The sequence below is a fragment of the Pagrus pagrus genome (genome assembly GCF_965226575.1).
Source record: "Pagrus pagrus genome assembly, chromosome: 6".
In the NCBI taxonomy this organism is placed as follows: Eukaryota; Metazoa; Chordata; class Actinopteri; order Spariformes; family Sparidae; genus Pagrus; species Pagrus pagrus.
In genome coordinates this window covers 4559518-4580813 of record NC_140190.1, presented here as the reverse complement: position 1 = coordinate 4580813, position 21296 = coordinate 4559518, and the positions used below count along the sequence as shown (strand labels likewise).

Genomic DNA, 21296 nt, shown 5'->3' with positions numbered 1-21296 from the left:
GAGTTACACTGTTCTGAAAACAAACCGCTGCAACCGGCCCGCACATACTTTCCCTGTGAGATCCTGGTCGGTGCTTTGAATGAATACAGCATTATAATGCTCCAAAATGCATGGCTGAAAAAGGCTCAGTCATCATTTGAACTCTCTGCACCAGAATAGGTTTGAACATCATATCATGTAGGTCATTGTCGACTGACATAAAGCAGAGCTTTGGGTTGGATAATAAGCAAGTTATCATTGCATTAATGTGATGAGGGATGTGTGCCCTTTTAAGGAACAGATTGTCTCGGTCTCATGTGTTTAATGATTTACTGCAGTGTGATAACGTGGATTCAGAAGTGTTTACCTTTCATAGTGAAACCCGGCTCTGCTGGTTTTGTCTTGAGGAACAGCTGTTCAGTTTTACCTCTAGACAATGACCTGGCAGGTCAGAACAGTTGAGAAACAGAGACAGCCTTGTTGACATTAAAGCTGTGAAGTCCTGCAAGAAATCCTGTGACTGGATTTTCACGGGTTGTGGTTGTTGGTATGCATGCGGTCAGCCCTTTAGATTATCATACACACATGTCTAAGGTGCAGCATTCCTTCTGCGCAAATGCAAATCTCCCCCAGTAGCACGTGTTTGCACTCATCTGCTACTGAGCATCCTGCACGCATGAGCTAAACATGTGCCTGTGTGCCCGAGTGAACGTACTGCAGAGGAAATACCTTTCACATTTGTCCTCGTATGGCTTTTGTACCACAGTGTCACACCCTGATGATGCACAGTGGTCTAGACTGAATATACACAAACAAGCTCCTCAAGAAAGTCAGATTCTCCGTCGTCTTTCATTTTGCAGGAATTCACCATAATGCATGTGCACAACAACCTCAGGAGGACCTGTGGACCTTATGGCCTCTTATCTGTTTGCCCTTCCTGCTACAAAAGCCCTTTTACTTTTGGTTGTCTAAGAACGAAACTCGATAGATCCCCAGTGATTGAACAAGTGCTCAGATCTTTTATGAACCGACAGAGGATCATCACCTGAATCTGCAGCTCCACTTAACTTTTATTGTGAGTTTCAGCTCATTGTTTGGCTGTCAGGCTGCAACTTCCCCGGTTTTGACTCATTCTTACCGCTCTCATTGTGCCATTTTTAGCTGCAGCAGCTGCTCTAAAAGCTCCTCTACCTTCCAGTACCTGCTCAGCACCAAATACCAGACAGCTGCTAAACATAGAGTAGCGTTTAACTCAAGCTTAAGTGCCAACTATTTCCCTCAGGAGTTTGTATTGTGGTTGCCATTTTTACCTTTATTTGACATGACAGTATAGCGGCAAGGGGAGTGAGAGGAGGGTAAATGCAACAAAAGACCCCATCTGGAATCAAACCTGTGGCCATGTGGCATGTCTCCCAACCATCCATCCAGCAGAGCACCTCATACTGTCATGTTTTTAAATCATTTTTGTTATTATTGCTTTATTACTCCTGATTCATTAACAAGTAAGAAGCATTTAAATGTTGCAGCTGGTTAGAAACAATGCTGGCAGCTCTGTGAGGCTGTACCTGTGCACAACTAAATGCCAGTGTCATAATGCTAACATACTTAGATTGACAATGATAACATGCTAATGTTCAGCAGGGACAATCGTCGGTATGTTCACTGTCTTAGTCTAGCATATTAACATGCTAACATTTGATAATTAGCACTAAACACAAAGTAAAGTGCATCATATTTTAATCTCATCGCCTCTTTTGTCTGTAAAGTTTGAATCTGCTAATTAACTGGAAACTATTAATGCTGTTTATAGCTGCAATATAGAGCTGCAGGATTAGTATACTGTGCAAGTATACGCTGCCATAAAACATGCAACTCTTACAACTGTTTTCAGACCAGTTGAATGTGCATTTCAACTGTATTTTGAAATGCACGTTTCAACTATTGAATATGCATTTCTAGATAAAATGCAGGAAACTTAATCTGCAGTTGTCACCAGTAATTGTGAAATTCAGGCATTTTCCAAACCTCCCCCTGAAACAAGTGATTGCATTCAGCGGGAGAACTTGAAACTTTCCCGTGTGCTTCGCTCTAAAACCGTGCACTTTGCCTGCCGTGACCCTTGTGCACAGCTGGGTGAGGTGCATGTTTGGGATTCCTTCTCGGTTAATAATACCTGTTTGATTGCTCTGAATCTCACAGCTCACCGTGTATGCAAACTTCCCTGGTAATAACGCGTGGGGCCAAAGGGCGGATTACTAATGCTTCAAGACTGCAGGCTCGCAATCAGGTGGCTTCCAGACAGCGAGAAGTCATGAGACAAAAGCTGCAGCCACTTGCAGAGCCTCCCTAAAAGGACACTTTGGACGTGGTGTCCACCCCAGCGGCTCTGACGTACACAGCCCTCTACCTCTGCCTCCCCCCCACGGCTGCTCATTATGTGCAGTTTAGTGCTCACTCAGCTCTGGGGTGCTCCAAAGTTCACAGGAAGGAGAGGAGAAGGGGGGGAGTGTGAGAGTCATTCCTGTTACTGAGGTCAGAGGGATGTGTTTTCTTTCCCAGCCCTCCCTTTATTCTGTCTCCCCCTCTGTCTTTTGTTCGTCGTGATAAGAGAAGTCAGGTGGCAGCAGTGAAGAAGCCTCACAATCACCTTCTGCCACCTTCACCTCAGTGTTGGACACATGCTGATTAGATCAGCCTTGTTAACTACACAAAGCACTTGGAAACTTTCATTTTCTATCTATGCAGCCTGTTAAAGCTGTTTAGATACTCCATTCAGTTTGAGGTATTTGTTTTAGTGCTATATACTCTTGCATGCACCTATCTTATCTAAATATAACCAGCTCAATTTAACTGGTTATATTTAGATAAGACGGCCTCACGCAAGAGTTTTACATAGCAATAAAAACAACTACCAGTAATTAAAATGTACAGTCTCACTAGATGCCTCCAGACGACTTACACAAGCCAACAACCATCAGCAGGAAGAGCTGGTTATATCTGTATAGTTGCAGGGTCATATCTCAACTTATCCAGGTTGTAAAATATTTGTCATGGTCGAGTGCTGAGGATGAATTGAGGAACAAAAAGCTTCCCTTTAGTCTGGTACAGCAAGTTTTCTTCGCTCCACCTTCGTCATGTTGCAGTTAATAGATACAATAGACACATTACATCATCGCTATGCATCCTGGAAACAGCTGTGTTTAAAATAGAAAAGTAGTAGTTTAAAAGTATGTTGCTTATTTCTTTCACTCGCTTTCAAAGCGGATGTGCACGCGAGCTAGATCAGGATCTTTAGACTCGAGGCGGTGGTGCTCCTGCCGCCCACAGGGGCCGCCAGAATCAACACAAATTAATGTTCCTTGTAACTGCTTTAAGTTTTTTAGCAATAGGGGTAGAAATAACTGCTCATATTCAGGTGAAGGTCCTGCCATTATTCGCCTTAAGTTAGCCAACTCTGAGCGTGACCCACACATGTGAAAGGGTAGCTGTTGCACTCTTACATCGACGGCTTCTATTATTGATAAATTACTTAAATTTGGCCTGATCCAATTTAGACCAATGTAGTCAGTGCATCTTAAATTGCATGCTAGTGACCTAAATTGAAGTTTCACACCAATTTTAATAACAAAGCTCAGTTTCAAGCTCTTCCTTCCAGACTTTGGCTAAATCTAGTAGTGTAGAGAAGATAATGAAACAACATTTTAAGGGACGGACCCCCAAGTACATATTTTTCATCTTACCTGTAGCGCTAATTATCCATCTGGATAGTTTTAGTGTGAGTTGCTGAGTTTTGGCGAGATTGGCATGGACATATCTGCCTTCTCTTGAACATAATGGAGCTAATTGGCACTCGGTGCTCAAAGCCATGGCGTCCTCCGAGGCAGAGCTGTAACTTTAGCTAGCTTAGTTAGCCCTCTCGTCCATGACTAGCCGCAGGCTTCATCACGTTCATTCCTACATAAAACTGCTCACAAGAAGGTTTGTGATTTGTCATAAGTAACCAGGTCATGATTTCTTTTTGGCGCTTTTACAACTAGTAATGGAGTTTCATCTAGATCCCATTATATGGGAGAGAAGGCAGACATCTCCAAAAATCAGCAACTCAAGCCGGATAAATAGCACTACAGGTAAGAGGGAAAATATGGCTTTTTGATTTTTGGGGTGAACTGTCCCTTTAAAACCTTCAGTGGTGATTTATATTATATTTTATGCAGAGATTATAGTTGCATATAGCAGCTGAAACATAAAACGTGCGGTAAAACGTTCTTTGGGTGTCCGCCAGGTGTCACTGATGTAAACAGCATCTGCAAAATCCTTGCTACGGCCCTGCATGAAAAGTTATCAGTTATTCTGCTAGAACATGAAGGAAAACCTGAATAAATCTTCCCTCGAGACAGAATCAATAACGGAAAGAAACCCCATCATGCATGTAAAAGGTTGAGTGTGTGTTTGAGTATTTGCAGGACTTTGTCGTTAGACTTGTGTGTGTGTGTGTGTGTGGGGAAGTGTGGAAAAGGTGAGCAGACTAGATGTTAGTAACCCTGGAGGAATGGCATGAAAACATCGGCTCCATGTGTAATGATAAGTCTGGGGAGGAAGAGTTGTTAATGGTTATCCTTAAGCAGCAGACCGTGTCAGAAAAGCGTCTCGCTGTCTTTGATTGATATCACGTTGAGTTCTTAACGCCCTCGACATCACACTGATTGCATCCCGTGTTAGCGGTGGCGAGGCGTGATCTGGAGCGAGCAGAACGTGATCGGCGTATGTTGCAGTTAAAGATGGAATGAGAGGAATTTTCTGCAGCCTGTTTCGCTTTGCCACATCGTCGGAAGCACAACGGGCTGATTTTCATGCACAGTGTGCACCTTGTCTTGTAAAATTGCACCGATTTTTCTGTTATTTTCATGAACGACGGGTTGGTGCATTTAGTTGGAGGGTAAATGCTGGATTATTTGTAACAATGAGAGCTGTGACTTGGTTGTTTGGCGCGGTGTGAGAGCGGCAGGCTAAAGGTGGTGTGAGAATGAGGGGCTGTGGGTTTTACTGAATTCCTATCCGGTGAGTGGAGCATTGGTTTCTGTCTAGACAAAGCTCAGTTGTCGGGGAGACCCATGCAGATCCAGGACTGCCCCGGGCTCCAGGAAGTATTGGTGGGAGAGAGTGGGGCTTTTTTTTTTTTCTCTCTCTCTCTCTCCCTGCTCACTTTTCCCTCCTCGGGGGATTTCAACGAATGCAGTCAACTGCTGAGAGCGGGCTTTTTTGTTTTGTGGTGGGAGTTTTTCTCCCATGATAGGGTGGAGACAGCTCGGTGCGTTTGTGTGGAGATATCAACGGCATAAAAATCTCACTGCTTTCATGTCTCCCACTCGGCAGGAAATAGCAGCCCTGGCCCACCTTGCACACAAAACCATTCACAGTCGCAGATGCACACACTGCACACTCACTCACTGCACTGTGTAGGATCCTGTACAAACTTTTTTTAACCTGGCATCAAACTGCAGAAGTGTCATCTTTTAGGTGTCTGTTTGTGGAGCCACTCTGTAAGCTCTATTGTCTTTGAGTGACTGTGTACAGCAAGATAAGGCAAAGACAGGCGGCGTGACGGCTCCCACAGCACCGGATCAGGAGGCAGACAGGGGTGACTAAGGGCTCATTAACTGTTACACTCAGCTGTGCCCCGAGGGCTCTTCCTTGGAGCCGGTGCGCCGTTCCACTGGAGCCGAGACAGTTTCTCCTCTTCGGAGGATTTGAAGTGATGACAGGAGAGTTATTGTGTGTTTCCAATATCTAAGTGAAGATAATACAGTCTGGAAAATCCCAGAAATAAGTTCTTCACCTTAGTTTTTGAATGAGGCTTTAGAAAGAGTGACACAGTTCACCCACACAGGCCAACATGAATGTGAAATTAGCCAAAGTTTATTTTGGGCCATTATCAGTCCTATAGTATGGTAGTTTGTTTCTCAGTACCCTTTAATAGAATAGACCGGCAGTTAACTTTGTCAAAGAGCACTACGATTAATGATTTCATAGATTTGACTTGTCCCCAAGTTGAAACAAAAATACCTCAGCCCCATAATTGCTTATTTTGTTCTAACTGTCAGCCAGGAACTATATATACATATGTGTGGACCTGTTGTTGCGGTGTGTCCCGCACCGTTGGCATTAGTTGGTCCTTGTCGTCGGCGAATCAGCGACGGAGCTCGACAGTGGGAGAAATCACTCTGATTGGCTTTTCAGCGAGGCGAACGCTCGTTGGCCGTCTGCTGTAGTCTTTGTGGTGTGTTCAAGGGACCATCGGAGACATTAGGATCCATCCTCTGAGGACCATGAATGTCTGAATAAAATATCATGGCATTCCAACCAAGAGTGATATTTCAGTGTGGTGTTGTGGAGCCATAGTGTCAGCATGGCTAAAAACACAGGTCACAGAATGAAAGGGTCTTGCAAGAGAGCTGCCTCGAAACCTCTTTTTATTACACTTGTTCAAAGCGAGCGTTCGGCATGCAACAGGTTTGCGTGATCGCCCCCCGCCCACAATCATCTGCATGACAGCGTTTTTCTTTATTAATAGCAGCAGCTGGTGGCACAATGCGTTGCATCTGGCCCCTCCAGATTTTAGCTGCAGACACGGTTGGAGCATTTTCTTTGTGTCAGCTTTTCATTTCTCCTCTCTGTGCAGTCAAATCAAAGCAATATCTCTCCAAGCCAAATCCACAGTTTTCTTGGAAAACAATCAAAGCCGGGCAGTGAAGAAACTCTTTTTTTTTTTTTTTAGCTGCTTGTCTTCTGTTGACTTCCAAACACATGAAAGAAAAGTCACCAGGACTTCAAAGAGAGCCTTAATCCACGCATGTTATTCACTGTACCTCGCTGTAGATGAACTTATTTCTCAGGGAATCAGACGCACATTACTCAGAGCTTTGAACTTTTAAATGTGTCAGTCTGCAAGCTGTGCGACTGAACACACACACTTCCTAACACCCACTCAGAGGAACCTGTTTTTCTGCACATGGGGCCCAGGTGGGAGAGAAAAAAGGACAGGATGACAGAAACTGGAGTGAGAATCTGTTGTCCTACAGCTGACCTCACCCAAGGCAAAGGTGTTGCATGCCGCTGCAGAGCTCAGGTGAAAGGTGTTCGGTTTGTGACTCAGCGGCTCGGAACGCTCGCCTCCTGATCTGGTGTGCGGCGGAAACACCGACGCCTCCTGTGTTTTCTTTTCAAGTCGGCTTCACGCGGCGGGTTTTCAAAGCATTTTTGGGACCGCGCGTGTTTGGCGACTTCACAATCTGTCACCATCAAAGCTCGATAATCGATGGTGTTCGTGCAAAGATTGGCATTTTATAGCCTTAGTCATAGAGCTCGTCTCCACCTAAACTCAGGAGTGACGCTGTGTGTTTGTTTCTCTCTGGGAGGCCTCTGTCTCTTTCCTCTGCACGCCTCACTGGACAGTCTGGCTCCCAGATAGCATCAGCCCGTCTGAGATTAGCGCTCATGAGGGCGCAGTTAAACTTGTAAAAGCTCTGGACTCCTGTCCCGGTGCCTCTGTTCCACACAATGCCAAATAGCAATTGTGAGCGTGGCACAATACTGATAGCCCGTCTGCATTGTCACCGTGCCACTCAAATGTGCCTAAGCCTCGGAGCTTATTGTAGAGGCAGCCACAGATCCCGGTCCAGGAGCGGGTTCGTGCAGCCTGTCGCTGTTGTTGCCAGGCAGTTTAGCAGTGTAGCGGACAGATAATGGAGCTGCTCAGCGTCCCATGGCCCAACATTTTGGGAACTGGACAGCTGATAACTAATCATTGAGGCTGCAGCGCTCCGTCTGCCGTCTGTTAATCAGACACTGAGCAACACCTCTGTAATCTGTGAGCACAAAACACCTTGGTTTGTTTGTTTGTGTTGTCTTTCAGTGCACTAAAAATATAATCTGTGCAAGGAGTTTATATTTGGATGAGATGAGTCAGATGTAATGCATAATAGCGCAACAGAGTTTATTACTCACATGACAACATGCACAACATAGTTTGCTTTATTTGTCCCTGGTCCGTCCGCAATAACTAATTACATTGAGCAATCAATACTGTAAAATGAGTTGAAGTGAGTATGAAAAAATGTACAGAAAAGTGAAGAGCAGCCAGTTTGAGAGCCTGAACCAGGAAACACTTTGCATTGTTGCATGCAAAATTGTTTTTGATACGTTTTCTGACGATCAGCTTCATTTATTGACTTATTGTTTTGTTATTCTGTGATAAATTTAATGGGCAGCGCTGAAATTATGGCCCTGTTCACATTACAACCGTTTTGCTAAAAGCTGAATAGTTTTTGCTTTGCATTTTAGTTCCGCGTTCATCTGACAATATTGTGAAAACGAGTTCTCAAGACGTCTGTGAATGAAGCTGAAAAGAAGTCTAAAACTATATTGTAAAACTTTCATTATGAACCCTGTAAGGATGTCACTTTGACTTCACTAGGGAACTAAAAGCTTTCTTTCTGGCTCTCCGCTGGACGTCTCTTCAGCATTTTCAGTAGCGACGTTGAATTGACGTCTTTTGGAAATGTGTTTGCTCAGTGGGAAAGAAAAGACCTGAACATATGAGTGGAGAAAAACAACTAATGATAGCCTCTGTTACGATGTGGGGGGCGTTATTCTGGCATTGTTCATGGTCACCTTTTAACCTATGAAGCTGTCTTTTCCAGGATGACAATGCGCCCATCCATAGGGCACGAGGGCTCACTGAACCGTTTGATGAATATGAAAATGATGTGAATCATATGCCGTGACCTTCATAGTCACAATATCTCAATCCTACTGAACACCAGTGGGAGATTTTGGAGCAACATGCCACATAGCGCTCCCTCACATCATCATCAAAAACCAAATTAGGGAGTATCTTTTCGAGGAATGCTGTTGAGCTCCAGAGACTTGTAGCGTACTCGACGAGCAGTCAGAAGATGCCTTTTGTCGCTGTTTTATGTCATTGTCCAACAAAATCCAGTTACGCTGTTGATTTGAATCCGGTCTAACTAAGTTATTACTGTATTTGTTCTGGCAGCAGATCTAAGCACTGCACAGTTTCACACCACAGGGCAGAACTTACTGTCATAAACTCTGCAGAACCTCTGTGTTGGCAGTGTTGGCAGCCCACCTGTGCAAACCCCCGCAGCCACATCAAAGACATCGCTCCGCTGTACGACTTCAAATATATTTCTCATCAATGCTTTCAGTGTGCCACATGTTTACATTCACCACACATAAGTACACATGCTGGATGCAGACAGGCACGCCACAGCTGAAGGCATAGCAGACATTCTTTTGGCTGGAAGGATTTTAAAGGCTCAGTCCGCACACAAAGAATCACACACCCTGCAGTGACAACGTTCGCTGTTTGTTTGCCTTCGTCTTACTGGAATTAACGCTCATTTCACACATGCATTTGTTTGACTGAGGTCCTGACTTCAAAATAAAACAATATGGCAATAGCTTAAAATGTAGTTTATTGCAGTGTTTAATGCAGAATAGTCAGTTTAACAGTTACAGTGAGAAGATTGATACGACTCTTGTATGTTTGCTTCATCCTGGAGAGGTAAGCTTAGACTGGAAACAGCTAGCCTGGCTCATAAGTCCCCATAAACCACGAACCAGTTGTTGTTTTTTACAGCTTCACAGCTGCTGGAAGGCAGATTTTTTTTAACCTTTGGATCGAGCTAGGCTAGCTGTGTCCCCCTGCTTCAAGTCTTAATGATAAACAAAGCTAACCAGCTGCCTACTTCTATTTTAGTGTAGCCTGTAGATATTCATCGTACTCTCAGCAAGTTGCGGTACGCTGACGACTCAACCTTGTTCTGTGCTTCATCAACATTAGAGACTCAATGTGTTAAAGGAGACATATGTTTATTTTCATCATTTTATTTAGTTTCACTACTAGAACAGGTTTACGCGCCTTAATGCTCAAAAAACACATCAGTTTTCTCATACTGTCCAGTGCTGCAGCTCTGTATTCCCCCTCCGTCTGAAACGCTCTGTTTTAGCTCCTGTCTCTTTAAGGCCCAGTCTCATCTGATTGGTCAGCTCACACACGTCTGAGCTGCACCGCTAACATCAACAGAGTGCTAAACCCTGCGCTAAATCAATTCTTACGTGCCCAAATGACATGGTGTGATGTCACAAAGTACTGACGGGGCGTTTCAGGAGCAGTGTTTTCTGTGGGAGAGAGGAGCTTCTTTTACATGCACAAGAAGAAAACACTGAAGGAAAGGAAGGGCTGGGCTTTGGGCTGCTTGTAAGTTGCATACAGCATTATTAAATAGATGAGAATTACTATTGAACAATGCCTTGGTAGTAGCAATGTTCTTGCTAATGTCAGCTGAGCAGGTCATTACGACCAAATTAGCTTGCGTTATATAAGATAATTGACTTAATTACCTCCATGATGGGAAGCATTGCAACTTCAAGGAAGTGTTCTGTCTGTGCTCCGTCTTCTATTATGATTGATTTTACTCGGTCACACCTGGACAGCTGCACAGTCGTTTGGGTGAGCTGAGAGACGGCTTAAAAACAGATTGCACAAAACAGAACAGCCACATCAGCACGTCATTGTTCTCTCTTGCCAAATGTAATTTGGAAAAGAGCGCCACACCTCTTTTGTGATAAACTAGCATGTACTGTTTTCTGTTTCATCTGGCGGAGCCAAGCCCACAACCAAATTAAATCACGAGAACCTGAACAATGAGAGCTTCTTTTGCCTGGAAAAATGCCCCCCACCAACATCAGACAAACCAAAAGTGCACATTGATGAGGCCCATTAAAAGTAGATATAGTCTCTGAGAATGTTATAATCCCTCAAACGCAGCAGGGTTACTGTAAAACTGACCACCACATTTCCCTGAAACAGAGGATTACTTGAAAATTCAGCACATTTGAGGCTTAGGACCTCACTGGATTAGACAGCTTCTTGAGGGGAGCTGCACAGCAGAGTCTGTGTGCGCCCACACCGCGGGGACGAACCAATCCTGACGCTAGTGTGTGTTTTCTGCACTCGTTCACCTCTGCCCCACTGTTTACTGCACACGACATGCCACATCTGGCATCGCCCGCCTGAGGGGGAGTGTCTCCACAGGCCCCAATTTTGCGACTGCTGCTGTGGCAGCTTGATTTCTATGAATCGATTGTGTCAATTATTTATTTTGTTGCATCAGTTCTTGTACACAGTGCTGTATCGTAGGCAACTGGACTTGTTTTGGTTGGCTGTTTAAGCTGTTTACCACAACCTGGATGACTGAGAAGCTTCATCGGCATCAATTCTAGTAAACGCTGCAACATGAACACACATGTCTATTGACAACAACTTGAAATCAGTGCTATTGGGATATGATTGCACGAAGCCTAACGGGATGTTTCACTGCAACTTTTATCATCCAGCTTCAGTGGGACAGCTTCAGATAAATGCACACGACAATGTGACAAGATGAAGAAGAAGAAGCGCTCAAAAGAAACAAGCTGCAGACACGAGTTGAGTGATTAAAGGTGCAGTATGTAAGAATTGTCCGCCTGTCGAATACATACGACAGATAAGGTGCAGCATGTCGCCAGAGAAACCTCTAACTGCCTCAAACTGTAGCTGCTGTTTGTTAGTTCGCTCATTTAGCTCAGTTAGCTGTGCAGCTAGTGGTCCAGACTGGGAGCTTCAAGGACCAGTTGTGTGTTGGTATTTACAGCGCCAGCACAGCAGCTTGGGGCTGGCTGCTTCTCTGCAACACAATAAACAGACGTCACAATGTCAAAACCTTTTTTTTTTTAAGGATTGCATCTTAAAAGTGTAATGTGTAATGTTTAATCTGTAAGCTTGCACTGTTTTATCTTCCAAAACATAAAAGTTGAGTGTGTATCAGCTGTGATCAAGAGCTGCCATGTTACCAGTCTGCAGAAGTGCCACTTTAAAGACAACACAACAACCACAGACACAACAATGGAGCAGTAAAAGCAGAAAACACTCAGCCTTGTTAATGTGTTTTACAGCTCATTACGCCTCTTGTGCCTCCTCCCAAACTTATAGAGCTCTATAGTAGCTGCTGGCGTCACTCGGTGTCCATGCAGACGTTGTTGTTGGGGGGGGTTTAAGGACCAACCCTCGTGTGACGCAGCTCTCCGATTTCCTGTGTCCACTCATGCCTCACCGGTGCAGCTGAGGACTTACAAACTACAGCTGTGTTGATAAGACAGCCTCAAGTGTTAAGTGTTAAGTTCCCTGGAAAGATCAGCGCACAGGTCAAGAAAGCAAAAACTACGAAAGCAGCGACTGTTGTTTTAATGTCTGATTCAAAAAGTCCCTCAGCAGCCATGCTTTCAGTTTCCTTGGTCGCTGCCCTGCATGTGTAGCTCCTATTTTTAAAACCTCCACCCCATATTTTATCATTTATACTGTAGAGGCTAGCTGGCGATGCTGCTTCCTGTGGAGGAAGCGGAAGGGAGTGTGTGGGGGGATTAAAGGGATGCATGGTCTCGTCTCCCTTCTGTAGTCGGTCCTATAGTCCATGTTTCATCTCTCTTCCGTTTCAGCGTGTCCCCCTCCTCTGTAATATCCTGCACCAAAGCACAGAGCAAACATTTACCACACCACATGTCAGAGATCGTTTCTATCAGTCCCACAGAGCCACTTTTTGTATGTACTTTTCGTGATTTGCTCAAGGAACAAGAGCTGCAAGTTCCCGGGGCCGAACAATTGTTGGGTACACAGAGTAACTCTTATTTATTGCTCAACCGCATGTGCAGCGTGTTCTACTTTAACACATGGTGTTCTTCTTGCAGGAGAAGCTGTTCCTGATTCTTCTAAGAAATCATGTTTGTGCATAAAACAAGTTGCGACTGTGCAGCCTCTCGTCTAAGTAGTTCAGGGAGTGACGTAATGAGCCTGTAACAGCGGCTCATTGTGTCCTGGAAGTGGGAATTGTGAAACAAGAGTCCGTTAGGTTGGGCCACTGCTTTTACGCACATTGAGTCAATTCCAGAGTAAGTCAACTGTCACTTCTGGTAAGTTGCACGGCTATATACACAAGAAATGTGTGCAGTAACACTGTAGTAACTTGACTTTTTTTTTATCATTTCTACAAAACTGTGCAAAGCTGCTCATTCATTAAGTTAAGTGCTGCAGCCGAGGGTGCAGATTTGATCATTTTTTCATTATGTAGATACATTTTTATTAGCCGTGCTGTTGCCACACAGCCAACCACTTAAATGTCTCGCAAATATTCAATGAAATACCATGAAATGTTGTGAAGACGTTCATGGTTTTCACTTATCCTGTGAAATGTCTGAATAACATTTACATGCATTTCCCAGACAGGATAATGTCAAAATTTAAATTTGTCCAATACAATGACTTTCCTACCAGCTGTACTTTGTCCTTAGGGGCTAATTAGCAAATAATAGCACGCTAACACACTTGGCTAAGGGAGGGACGACGGTAAACATCGTCTGCTAAACATCAGCGTGTAATAGGTGTCGTTCTATGTGCTGTATCGTGGGCAGCTGGATCAGAGTCTGTGGTCCGGCCGCGTTCACTGAGTAGCTGCTGAGCCCAGTTCGGTCGTCCGCTCGGTCAGCAGACGTTCAGGTGGTTCACTGCCCCCTTTGTTTGTTTGCATATTGCAACTTTAATCTTAAATTATACCGCTAACCTTGGATGACTTCGTACTGTGACGACTTTAAATCAGATGGATTTCAAACAGCTTTCCAGCTACGTGTATATGAAAAGAGATCATGCTATCTAAATAAAGCTACTAGCTAACAATGTGAAACCGATGCCAATCTCAAATCCAAGAAAAAAACTATGGGATACGATGATTTTGTTGACAGTGCTTTCAGCAGCAGCCAGACCTCTGCGCTTGTTAAAGGCCACAGGAGCATCTTTCTGCCGGGAATCATTTGAATAGATTTGTCATCACTGTGGCTTTGTTGGTTTCCCTTGTGAAAATGTCAACTGCATATCTGCATCTACATCTCTAATAATGCAAATGCAGTGAGCACAGTTTCTTTTCCCTGTTCTAGGTTTGAGCACAGCTGTCCAAAGACTGCGATGTCATCAAAAATGCAGAGCTCCAGTAGCATAGCTCAGGCCAGGCGGACGGTGCACCAGCTGAGGATAGAGGCCAGCATTGAGAGGATAAAGGTAGCTTTTCATATTCATTCACGTGACTCGACTGCTCTGCTTCTGCTACATGTATGTCGAGGTAGATCACTCTGTGGACTGATGTCTTCGCAGGTGTCCAAGGCTTCGTCGGACCTGATGCGCTACTGCGGAGAACACGCCAAGAACGACCCGCTGCTCATGGGCATCCCTGCTTCAGAAAACCCTTTCAAGGACAAGAAGCCTTGCACCGTTCTGTAGAGGAACACCTGAACTCTCGCTGCTTTCCTTTTCATTCCTGTATGGGGGAAAAAAAAGCTGATAGGAATATTGTTCACAACTTATCTTAAGGCCAGTGTACTCCCCTTAACCTTTTCACGAGCCCACTGCAGTTCAAGGAACGACTCCCTCTTTGTCATGCTGTCAGATAACACAAACACCAAAGACCAGGCAGAAGTCTGAAGCTGCGGCCTCGAGTCGAAGCTGCAGCTCAAACAAAGACGAGTAAAGCTGAGTGCAGCTGAGACGCAGAGGGCCGCAGACCTCGGCCTGAAAATGGGAGAGTTCCCGACTCTCTAATTATCACAGCGACCGTAAACAACCCCCCCTCAATCATTTGGTCCAATCAGATCCAGGCTTTCAGCTTTCACCTCTTGCTTTCATCAGGCTTTGCTTCAGGAAACAGTTGTTATAGTTTGTGTGCTGCTGATAATGAGCAGCCCAGATAATGACATCCTGTCTCTGGGAGAGAAAAACTGTGCCGTCCATCACGGGAAGACAAACTGATGCACATCTCCTGCTTTGTAGTTTGTCAGCTAGTCACAGTCAGAAATATAAAGTCATAAAGTTCATATTTATAACAATTTAATGTTGACAAATCCTTTTAAAACAGAAATACTACACCGACAGAGCTTGAAGAAAGGTGCAGAATAAAGTATTGTTTGTTCGAGGTTTGTCAGACAGTATTGTAACGTCACTGGTGTCACGTGTTATCTGCGTCTTGGTAGTTGCCAGTTTGTGGAAAAAAAGGAAAAGTGCAGCATATTGCACTGCACTAATGTTAGCCAGCTAGCATTAGCAATGTTAGCTAGTGCACAAACTGGCAACCACTCGAGCGGGCAGATGATTTAAAAACAACAGGGGTGTTGTGAGGTGAGTGCAGTGGAAAGGGGAGAAGTGCAACATCAGGTGGCTGAATGTCATCAGTAACACCTTTTAATAATATATGTTATATATTAAATTATTCCACACTCCAGAGCAGTTAAATTGGTCCAGATTGTCCTGACATGTATGATATAATCTTTCCTCAGAAAAATGCTTCAGTTCAATTGTTGATAGGATTTTTATTTTTCAGATCTCGGGAGTTTCTTCTTCTGTTGTTGCTTTTGGATGTAGTAAAGTTTACCTACAGTGTCGACCTGTAATGTTGGGATTATTTGAGCTAGGTGCATTCTTGTTATAAACTTACTTTAATTGAATCCTTTGAATACCAGAGGAGGATTTCTCTTGTCAAAACACTCTTTTTTTTATTTTTTGCGCTTTTTGTTTACATTTGCCTTAATAATGAATGTAAAGCTTTCGGTGCTTTCTGTCTTTCTCTGAAAATGGGACAAATATGTACCATTTCACTGCACGTTGTGCGTCACCTTCTTGCATCATCGAGGGTATTCCTTGATTTATATAAAGAAATATTCATGATCCGGCCATGATTGCTAGAAAAAAGAGGATTCGAGATCAATCTGTGCCATCCTGTCAGCTCTACCTGTTCAGTGTCACTATTAAAAAACGTCAGCGTCCTGATTTTTCTGTGTTGTGTCCGAGCGGAGGCTCGTTGCGGTACGATCCAGGCACTTTGAAAACGACTGTTAAACTCTGGAGTTTGAAACATTCCATGTTTTATTGTGAGGACGTGCGACGGGCAGCGTGTCGCTGTGACTTTATCTCAGTTGTGTGTTGGTGCTCACGCAAAAACTATTAGCAACTAATTTTTTTGCTATCTTAACCAGCCAGGGCCTTAAAGATGAAGTGATCCCATTTCAACTCTCGACTACCTTTGAGTCACATAAGTGCTGTTGTCTTATACTGTGAATAACAGAGGGAGGTGGAGGGAGTGTATCTAACTGTAGGCTGTTAACTCCATGTATGGCATCATATGTTGAATAATAAATAGCGTATCTCAAACTGTACGTCCATAAATATTGTAGCGCAGGATGTTCGTCCATGAACCACAGGATGTGCTTGCTTGTAACTCTTTGCTTTCACTTTATAGGACTGAACTTCAGCTTTTAATCTCTGTTCTGCGACATTAATTCAACTTTTTGAATTAAAACTGTTTTGTTTGGATTAATGGTGCGTTTGGCCTTTTTTTTACTGTGTGTGTTTTATTAAAGAGATGATTCAATGAATGTGGTTTGTCACACCTGGTGAGTCGAGGTAACAATTTAGTGTTAATGTCTTATTCTGCACTCCACTATTTGAAGTCATTTATAGGTTTTTTCCAACTAATGTTAAAAGATAAAAGAAAATAACAAACCCTGACAGGATAATCGGGTATTTTGACAGTCTTGGTTGCTAAGTTACCTTCAGTAAATCCCAGAATTCATTGCTTAAAGCGCACATTTTCTCCGTGCTCATTAAAAATCTGATTGTAAGAGGGTGTTTTAGTGTTTTTCAGCCCATTGTTTTGGTTTTACTTTACTGCTCATATCAACCTTATTTCCAGCAACAACAGACAGCTGCTCTGAAAACCAACCGTCCACTAACATCCCCAGTTCTCACACCGGCTAGCCGGCGAACACAGCGTCGCATTCAGCAGCTAAAGAGCTAAAAAGTAAAAAAAAACTCAACAGGAATGTCTCTTTTCCAGAAATCTTGGAAAATGTAGGAACTATTTTCTTTCTGCTGAACTACACCTGCGAGCTGTATCAATGTGCAGAAGTTGAGTAGGAAATCTATTCAGTTTAAGCTATTCTGTCCTAATTTGCACTCATCGGTCCAATAAGCAGTCCTGCTAACCAGTCATCATTCTGGTGTCGGACTCGCAGGTCACCATGTTCAGATGAGTAGATGAGTATCTCTGGTATCAGGTCAGGAGCACATAAACATTCTTGTTGCTCTTATTTTTCACGTCCCCCCGGAGCCACGACCGGCCTGTTATGCAATAATCCCCGCTCTTCTCAGCAGCCCTTTCTGTCCTTTATCACTCTGCTCAGGTGTGATGTTACATCCACAATCAGGTCAGGCCATATTTGTTGGCCCACATTGATGTTACCCCTCCCCATTCGAGTCAGATGATGGATGGCGCTGGCTTTGTAGCAGCGATGCTTGCGGTGATTGTGTTACCTGTCAGCGCAGTGGAGAAGCTCCAGGATAAGCCAATAATCCAGTATCGCCAATATCTCATGTGCTTTTCAGCGGCCCCCTCCCCTGTGTGAAAGGGAGGCTGTGAGGTGGAAAATCGTGGTTTTTGTCTTTTAAATGATCAAATTGTCTTCCAGGTGTCGTTTTACACATCCTGCTGTGGTATTTCTGATGTTATTGTTCCACTTTCCGAGGAAAAATCTCCTTTTTTTATTGGCATTTTCTCTGTCTCGTCTGAAAGCGCGGTGTGCACTTGGTACTGAGAATGTTTCCACAGAGCAGAGTGAACACTAGACTGTTCTGCCCACAGACTGTGGATCTGAACTCACTCAGTTCACATGTGCACGTTTTGTCCTCCGTGCACATTTTTATCACATTTGCAAAACTGCACCCTTTAACTTCAGCCGATTAAACACGACCACAAACCCTCTGGCGACTCCGTCACACCCACACTCGCTCCTCCCCTCGTCTCCCGGCCGGTCCTCTGCATTTTGACCCACTTTCCTCTCTCTCTCTCTCCATCCACCACTGGATAGGACCACCAGAGAGGACTGTTGTCCTCTTCATCTCCCTGCAGCAGGTCAGCCTCTCTGCTGCCTGTTAATTACAAGTGCTACTATTGTGAGTGGTCAGGGGGGGGGGGGACCGCCTCTATTCACAGGGCTATTTTTTGCCATGAGGCTAAAGTACTGTACAGCTCTAGCAATGGAGACCTGAATAGCCCTGACTCATGCATCCATTGTCTTGTGACCCCTCTGTGTAGAAAGGCTTTGTCCCTCCCCATTCTGCGCAAGCACCAATAATTTCTGGCTTTCTCTGTTTTTTTTTTTTGCAGTCTGGAATGAGTCTTCGACGAGGTTTTTTTCTCTTCTTCCCTCTGTGCTATTTTTAATCCGGTCAGCAGTAAATTTAGCTCTGATGGCGTGGATTGCGGAAAGGCTGTGAAGAATGAGCTGTCAGGAAGAGCCCCATCCCACAGATTCATACTACAATGGGAATTCTCCTCCCCTCAATGCAACCAGATCCTCAAAATGTGCAAAAGGTCACATTTTACAGGAGTTCCCATGAAGGGAGCGATGCTGATTTCAAGGAATTGCATGCTAGCAGCAAAGATTTGGCACCGATCGGGTTACTTATTCAATATTTTCAGCCTAAAACACTATTGCTTTTGGTTCAAGCTGCAGAAAGAGGTCGCAGGTGTGGAGTTAATACTCAAACCTGCCCGGTGACATGCCAGGAGACAACCAGAACCAAAGTGGGGCAACATGCTGAGCCTCATATGTTATGTGGGTGTGTGTGACTTCCTGCAAGCAAGCTAAACCTGTAGTACCTGGAAATCATCGAGGCAGAACCACCGCGTGAGCTGTCGTTCGTTTTATTTCATTCAACTTAACAAGGCAGAAGTCCATGAACTATGCACAATAAATATAATTCCTTAAATTAATAAAACACATAAAAACATCAGTTAGTGGACAAGTCTGAACATTGCATTGCCCTCAAAATAATAATAATAATAATAATAATAATAATAATAATAATATAATAAACTGTGAAAACTTTCCCTTTTGTGTTATCAAAGTGACACATCTTTAAATACTATTAAATTAAATGTGCTGTTAAAAGAAATGGTTTGGTCGAATTCTCATGAGTTCATTGAAGCTGAGAGAGTTCTGACTGGTTCCACTCCAGCGTGGTCCAGTTCTTGGAGTCTTATCAACTGAGGCTCTCTGTCTGCTTCTTTTTTTCTTCCCCACCCCTCCAGTCCAGTCCAGCGCTTGTGCTCACCACCACGTGTACTTGTCCGCTCACATGATTCAGTTTCCTGTAAAGGCTTCTTTCTCGGGAAGAGAAAGGCGCAGTCATACGTTGGAAATCCTGGAACTTGGACTGCTGAGTCACACTTCCTTGGCCCACGAGTCCACTCTGACCTGGTAAATTTGTTGGAACGTTTGGCCTCCTTTTTCTTTCTTGTGTTCGGTTTTTTCCTGCCCCTCCCGTCTCCTTCTCTCTCTCTCTCTCTCCCTCTGGGGCACTTTCCAAAAGAAGGAGTCCAACACAGACATTAACACAGGCCTTGTGCAGTTACTTTTCCCCCAATGCACACAATACATTAATAATCCAAGCGGTTTCATCGGTCGGGCAGGTTGATCACGGGCACCCACTGATCCAAACAGCGGCTGTCTCTGCAGAATCTGTTCACTTTGCTCAGCGCCGGGTCCTTCCACAGGGACGACTGAGGATTCTGCAGGAGGAAGGGAGAGGGGGGACAAAGAGCATTAACATCTGCTTAAGTGCAAACAGATACAAATTATACACATTGCACAACAGCTCCGTGCAGGTACTGACAATGACCTTGGCGCTAAAAGTAACACCGGCACAATGTGGGCAAAACAACCCCCTCGTCACAGTCTGGAGGGGAAGTGAGCAATGCAAATAAGTGCAATAGTGAGCAGGCATGAGTAATGACACTTACAGTAACTAGAACACAGTGCAGGTCCATGGGCTCCCCTCCGGGCTTCACCCCTCCGAGTATTTCAGCCAGACGCCTCATGTTGCTCACCCGCAGGATGTTGATGTCGTTCTCGCAGCAGAACGCCTGGATTAAGGTGAAATGGATCTGGAGGGCCACGTCCTCCTCGTCGTCCGTGGCCAGCAGACACAGCACCACGTTGTCTGGGTCCCTGAAAGGAAGGAAGAAACAGGAAAGAGGTGTGAGGAAAAAAAATCTATCTCAGGGTTTATCCTTCGTTTGTGCACCGGAGCTGATGCCACCCTGCAGTTATCTCACTGTTAACTTACGCGTTGAGTGACTTTGCTGCCTCATAGACTCCAACAGTGATGCAACCCTGAGGTAATGCCGAGCTCAGGACCTCCTCTAATGCTTTGGCCACCGATTCCATCCTGAAACACACATTTATACACGTTTATTATAAAAACATACACAAAACACTCAACACAGACACACATAACTGTTATTTCACACATGTTATGTGGTAATATTATGCAAATTAAGTGGGTGGTGGCTAATAATGTAACATTGCATGTGTGATACAACCTGCAACGTGTACCAACACACAACAACACGAACATTTCTCATTAACACTCAATAATAATCAAAACTGACGCTAGCTTAAAACAGCTAGCTAGCATAAGTTAACTTTAGCTTCTTGACGTTAGCCGACCGTTGCACGCGTGTTAGCTCACATCAAAGTACAGTATAAACGAATAAAATACATTTATCTCAATGACAGCGAGAGAGAAACCTCAGCAAAGTAAAAGTAATATCCACGTTCAAGCATTTGCAGATTTTTCTTCCATCCAAAAGTCTTAAAAAGTGGTGTAAAATTCACGTAAAAAACAGCAAAATGTGCATTAAAAAAAGCAGCACAAACTGACCTTTCTGATGAATTATCTCCACTGGTGTCTTCAAAAGTCATATTGCACATCCGAGCGGCTTGTGTGTTCAGTAATATATCCAGAGCGAAGCGTGTGCGACCGGTGCTGAGAGCTGAGCGTGTCGGTGTGAGCCGGTGAGTCCCGAGTCTGCAGCGGTGAAACCCTCCGTCCTCCGTCCGGCCCCCGCGGCTCATCTGCATAAAGCCCCGGTCACATGCACGCGTCACCGGCGTGCTGTGAGTGGAGCGACACCCTGCGGCCGGAGCCGGACACTGCAGCTGGGAAACAAAAAACCAGCTGCTCACAGATGATTCATCACAAAGATGATGGAGTGAAAACTCTGAGTCGAGGATTTTACTTTTATTTTTTAATGTTTAACATTATATCAGCTTTAAGTCTACCAGTGTGTGAAGTGAAGGGAGCAGGCTACACATGC

General features: G+C 44.3%; 2 protein-coding genes across 3 annotated transcripts in view; one reads left to right on the top strand and one right to left on the bottom strand.

Moving 5' to 3' along the window:
- gng12b (guanine nucleotide binding protein (G protein), gamma 12b) overlaps positions 1 to 16451 on the top strand; it is a 30698-nt gene extending 14247 nt beyond the window's left edge. For both annotated transcript variants that reach the window (XM_084354399.1, XM_084354398.1), the window contains 2 exons: positions 14026 to 14146; positions 14240 to 16451. In XM_084354399.1, the coding sequence (XP_084210525.1) occupies positions 14054 to 14146; positions 14240 to 14365 (219 nt within the window). In that variant the 5' untranslated portion in view covers positions 14026 to 14053 and the 3' untranslated portion in view covers positions 14366 to 16451. The remainder of the gene's footprint in view (positions 1 to 14025; positions 14147 to 14239) is intronic.
- A 2372-nt stretch (positions 16452 to 18823) lies between these two features.
- Positions 18824 to 21068, bottom strand: gadd45ab (growth arrest and DNA-damage-inducible, alpha, b). The gene is made up of 4 exons (XM_084354049.1): positions 20861 to 21068; positions 20264 to 20365; positions 19938 to 20145; positions 18824 to 19706 (listed from the first exon to the last, which is right to left on the bottom strand). Exons 1-4 carry the CDS (start codon positions 21058 to 21060, stop codon positions 19593 to 19595), a joined length of 624 nt encoding a protein of 207 aa, XP_084210175.1. The 5' UTR covers positions 21061 to 21068; the 3' UTR covers positions 18824 to 19592.
- Between the last annotated feature and the right edge of the window lie 228 nt (positions 21069 to 21296).

Coding starts and splice junctions, on each gene's coding strand:
- gadd45ab (XM_084354049.1), bottom strand. CDS start 21,060: ATGCAGATGAGCCGCGGGGGCCGGACGGAGGACGGAGGGTTTCACCGC. Junction 20,366..20,860: donor GGAGATAATTCATCAGAAAG/GTCAGTTTGTGC, acceptor TGTGTGTTTCAG/GATGGAATCGGTGGCCAAAG. Junction 19,707..19,937: donor TGCACTGTGTTCTAGTTACT/GTAAGTGTCATT, acceptor TTCCTCCTGCAG/AATCCTCAGTCGTCCCTGTG.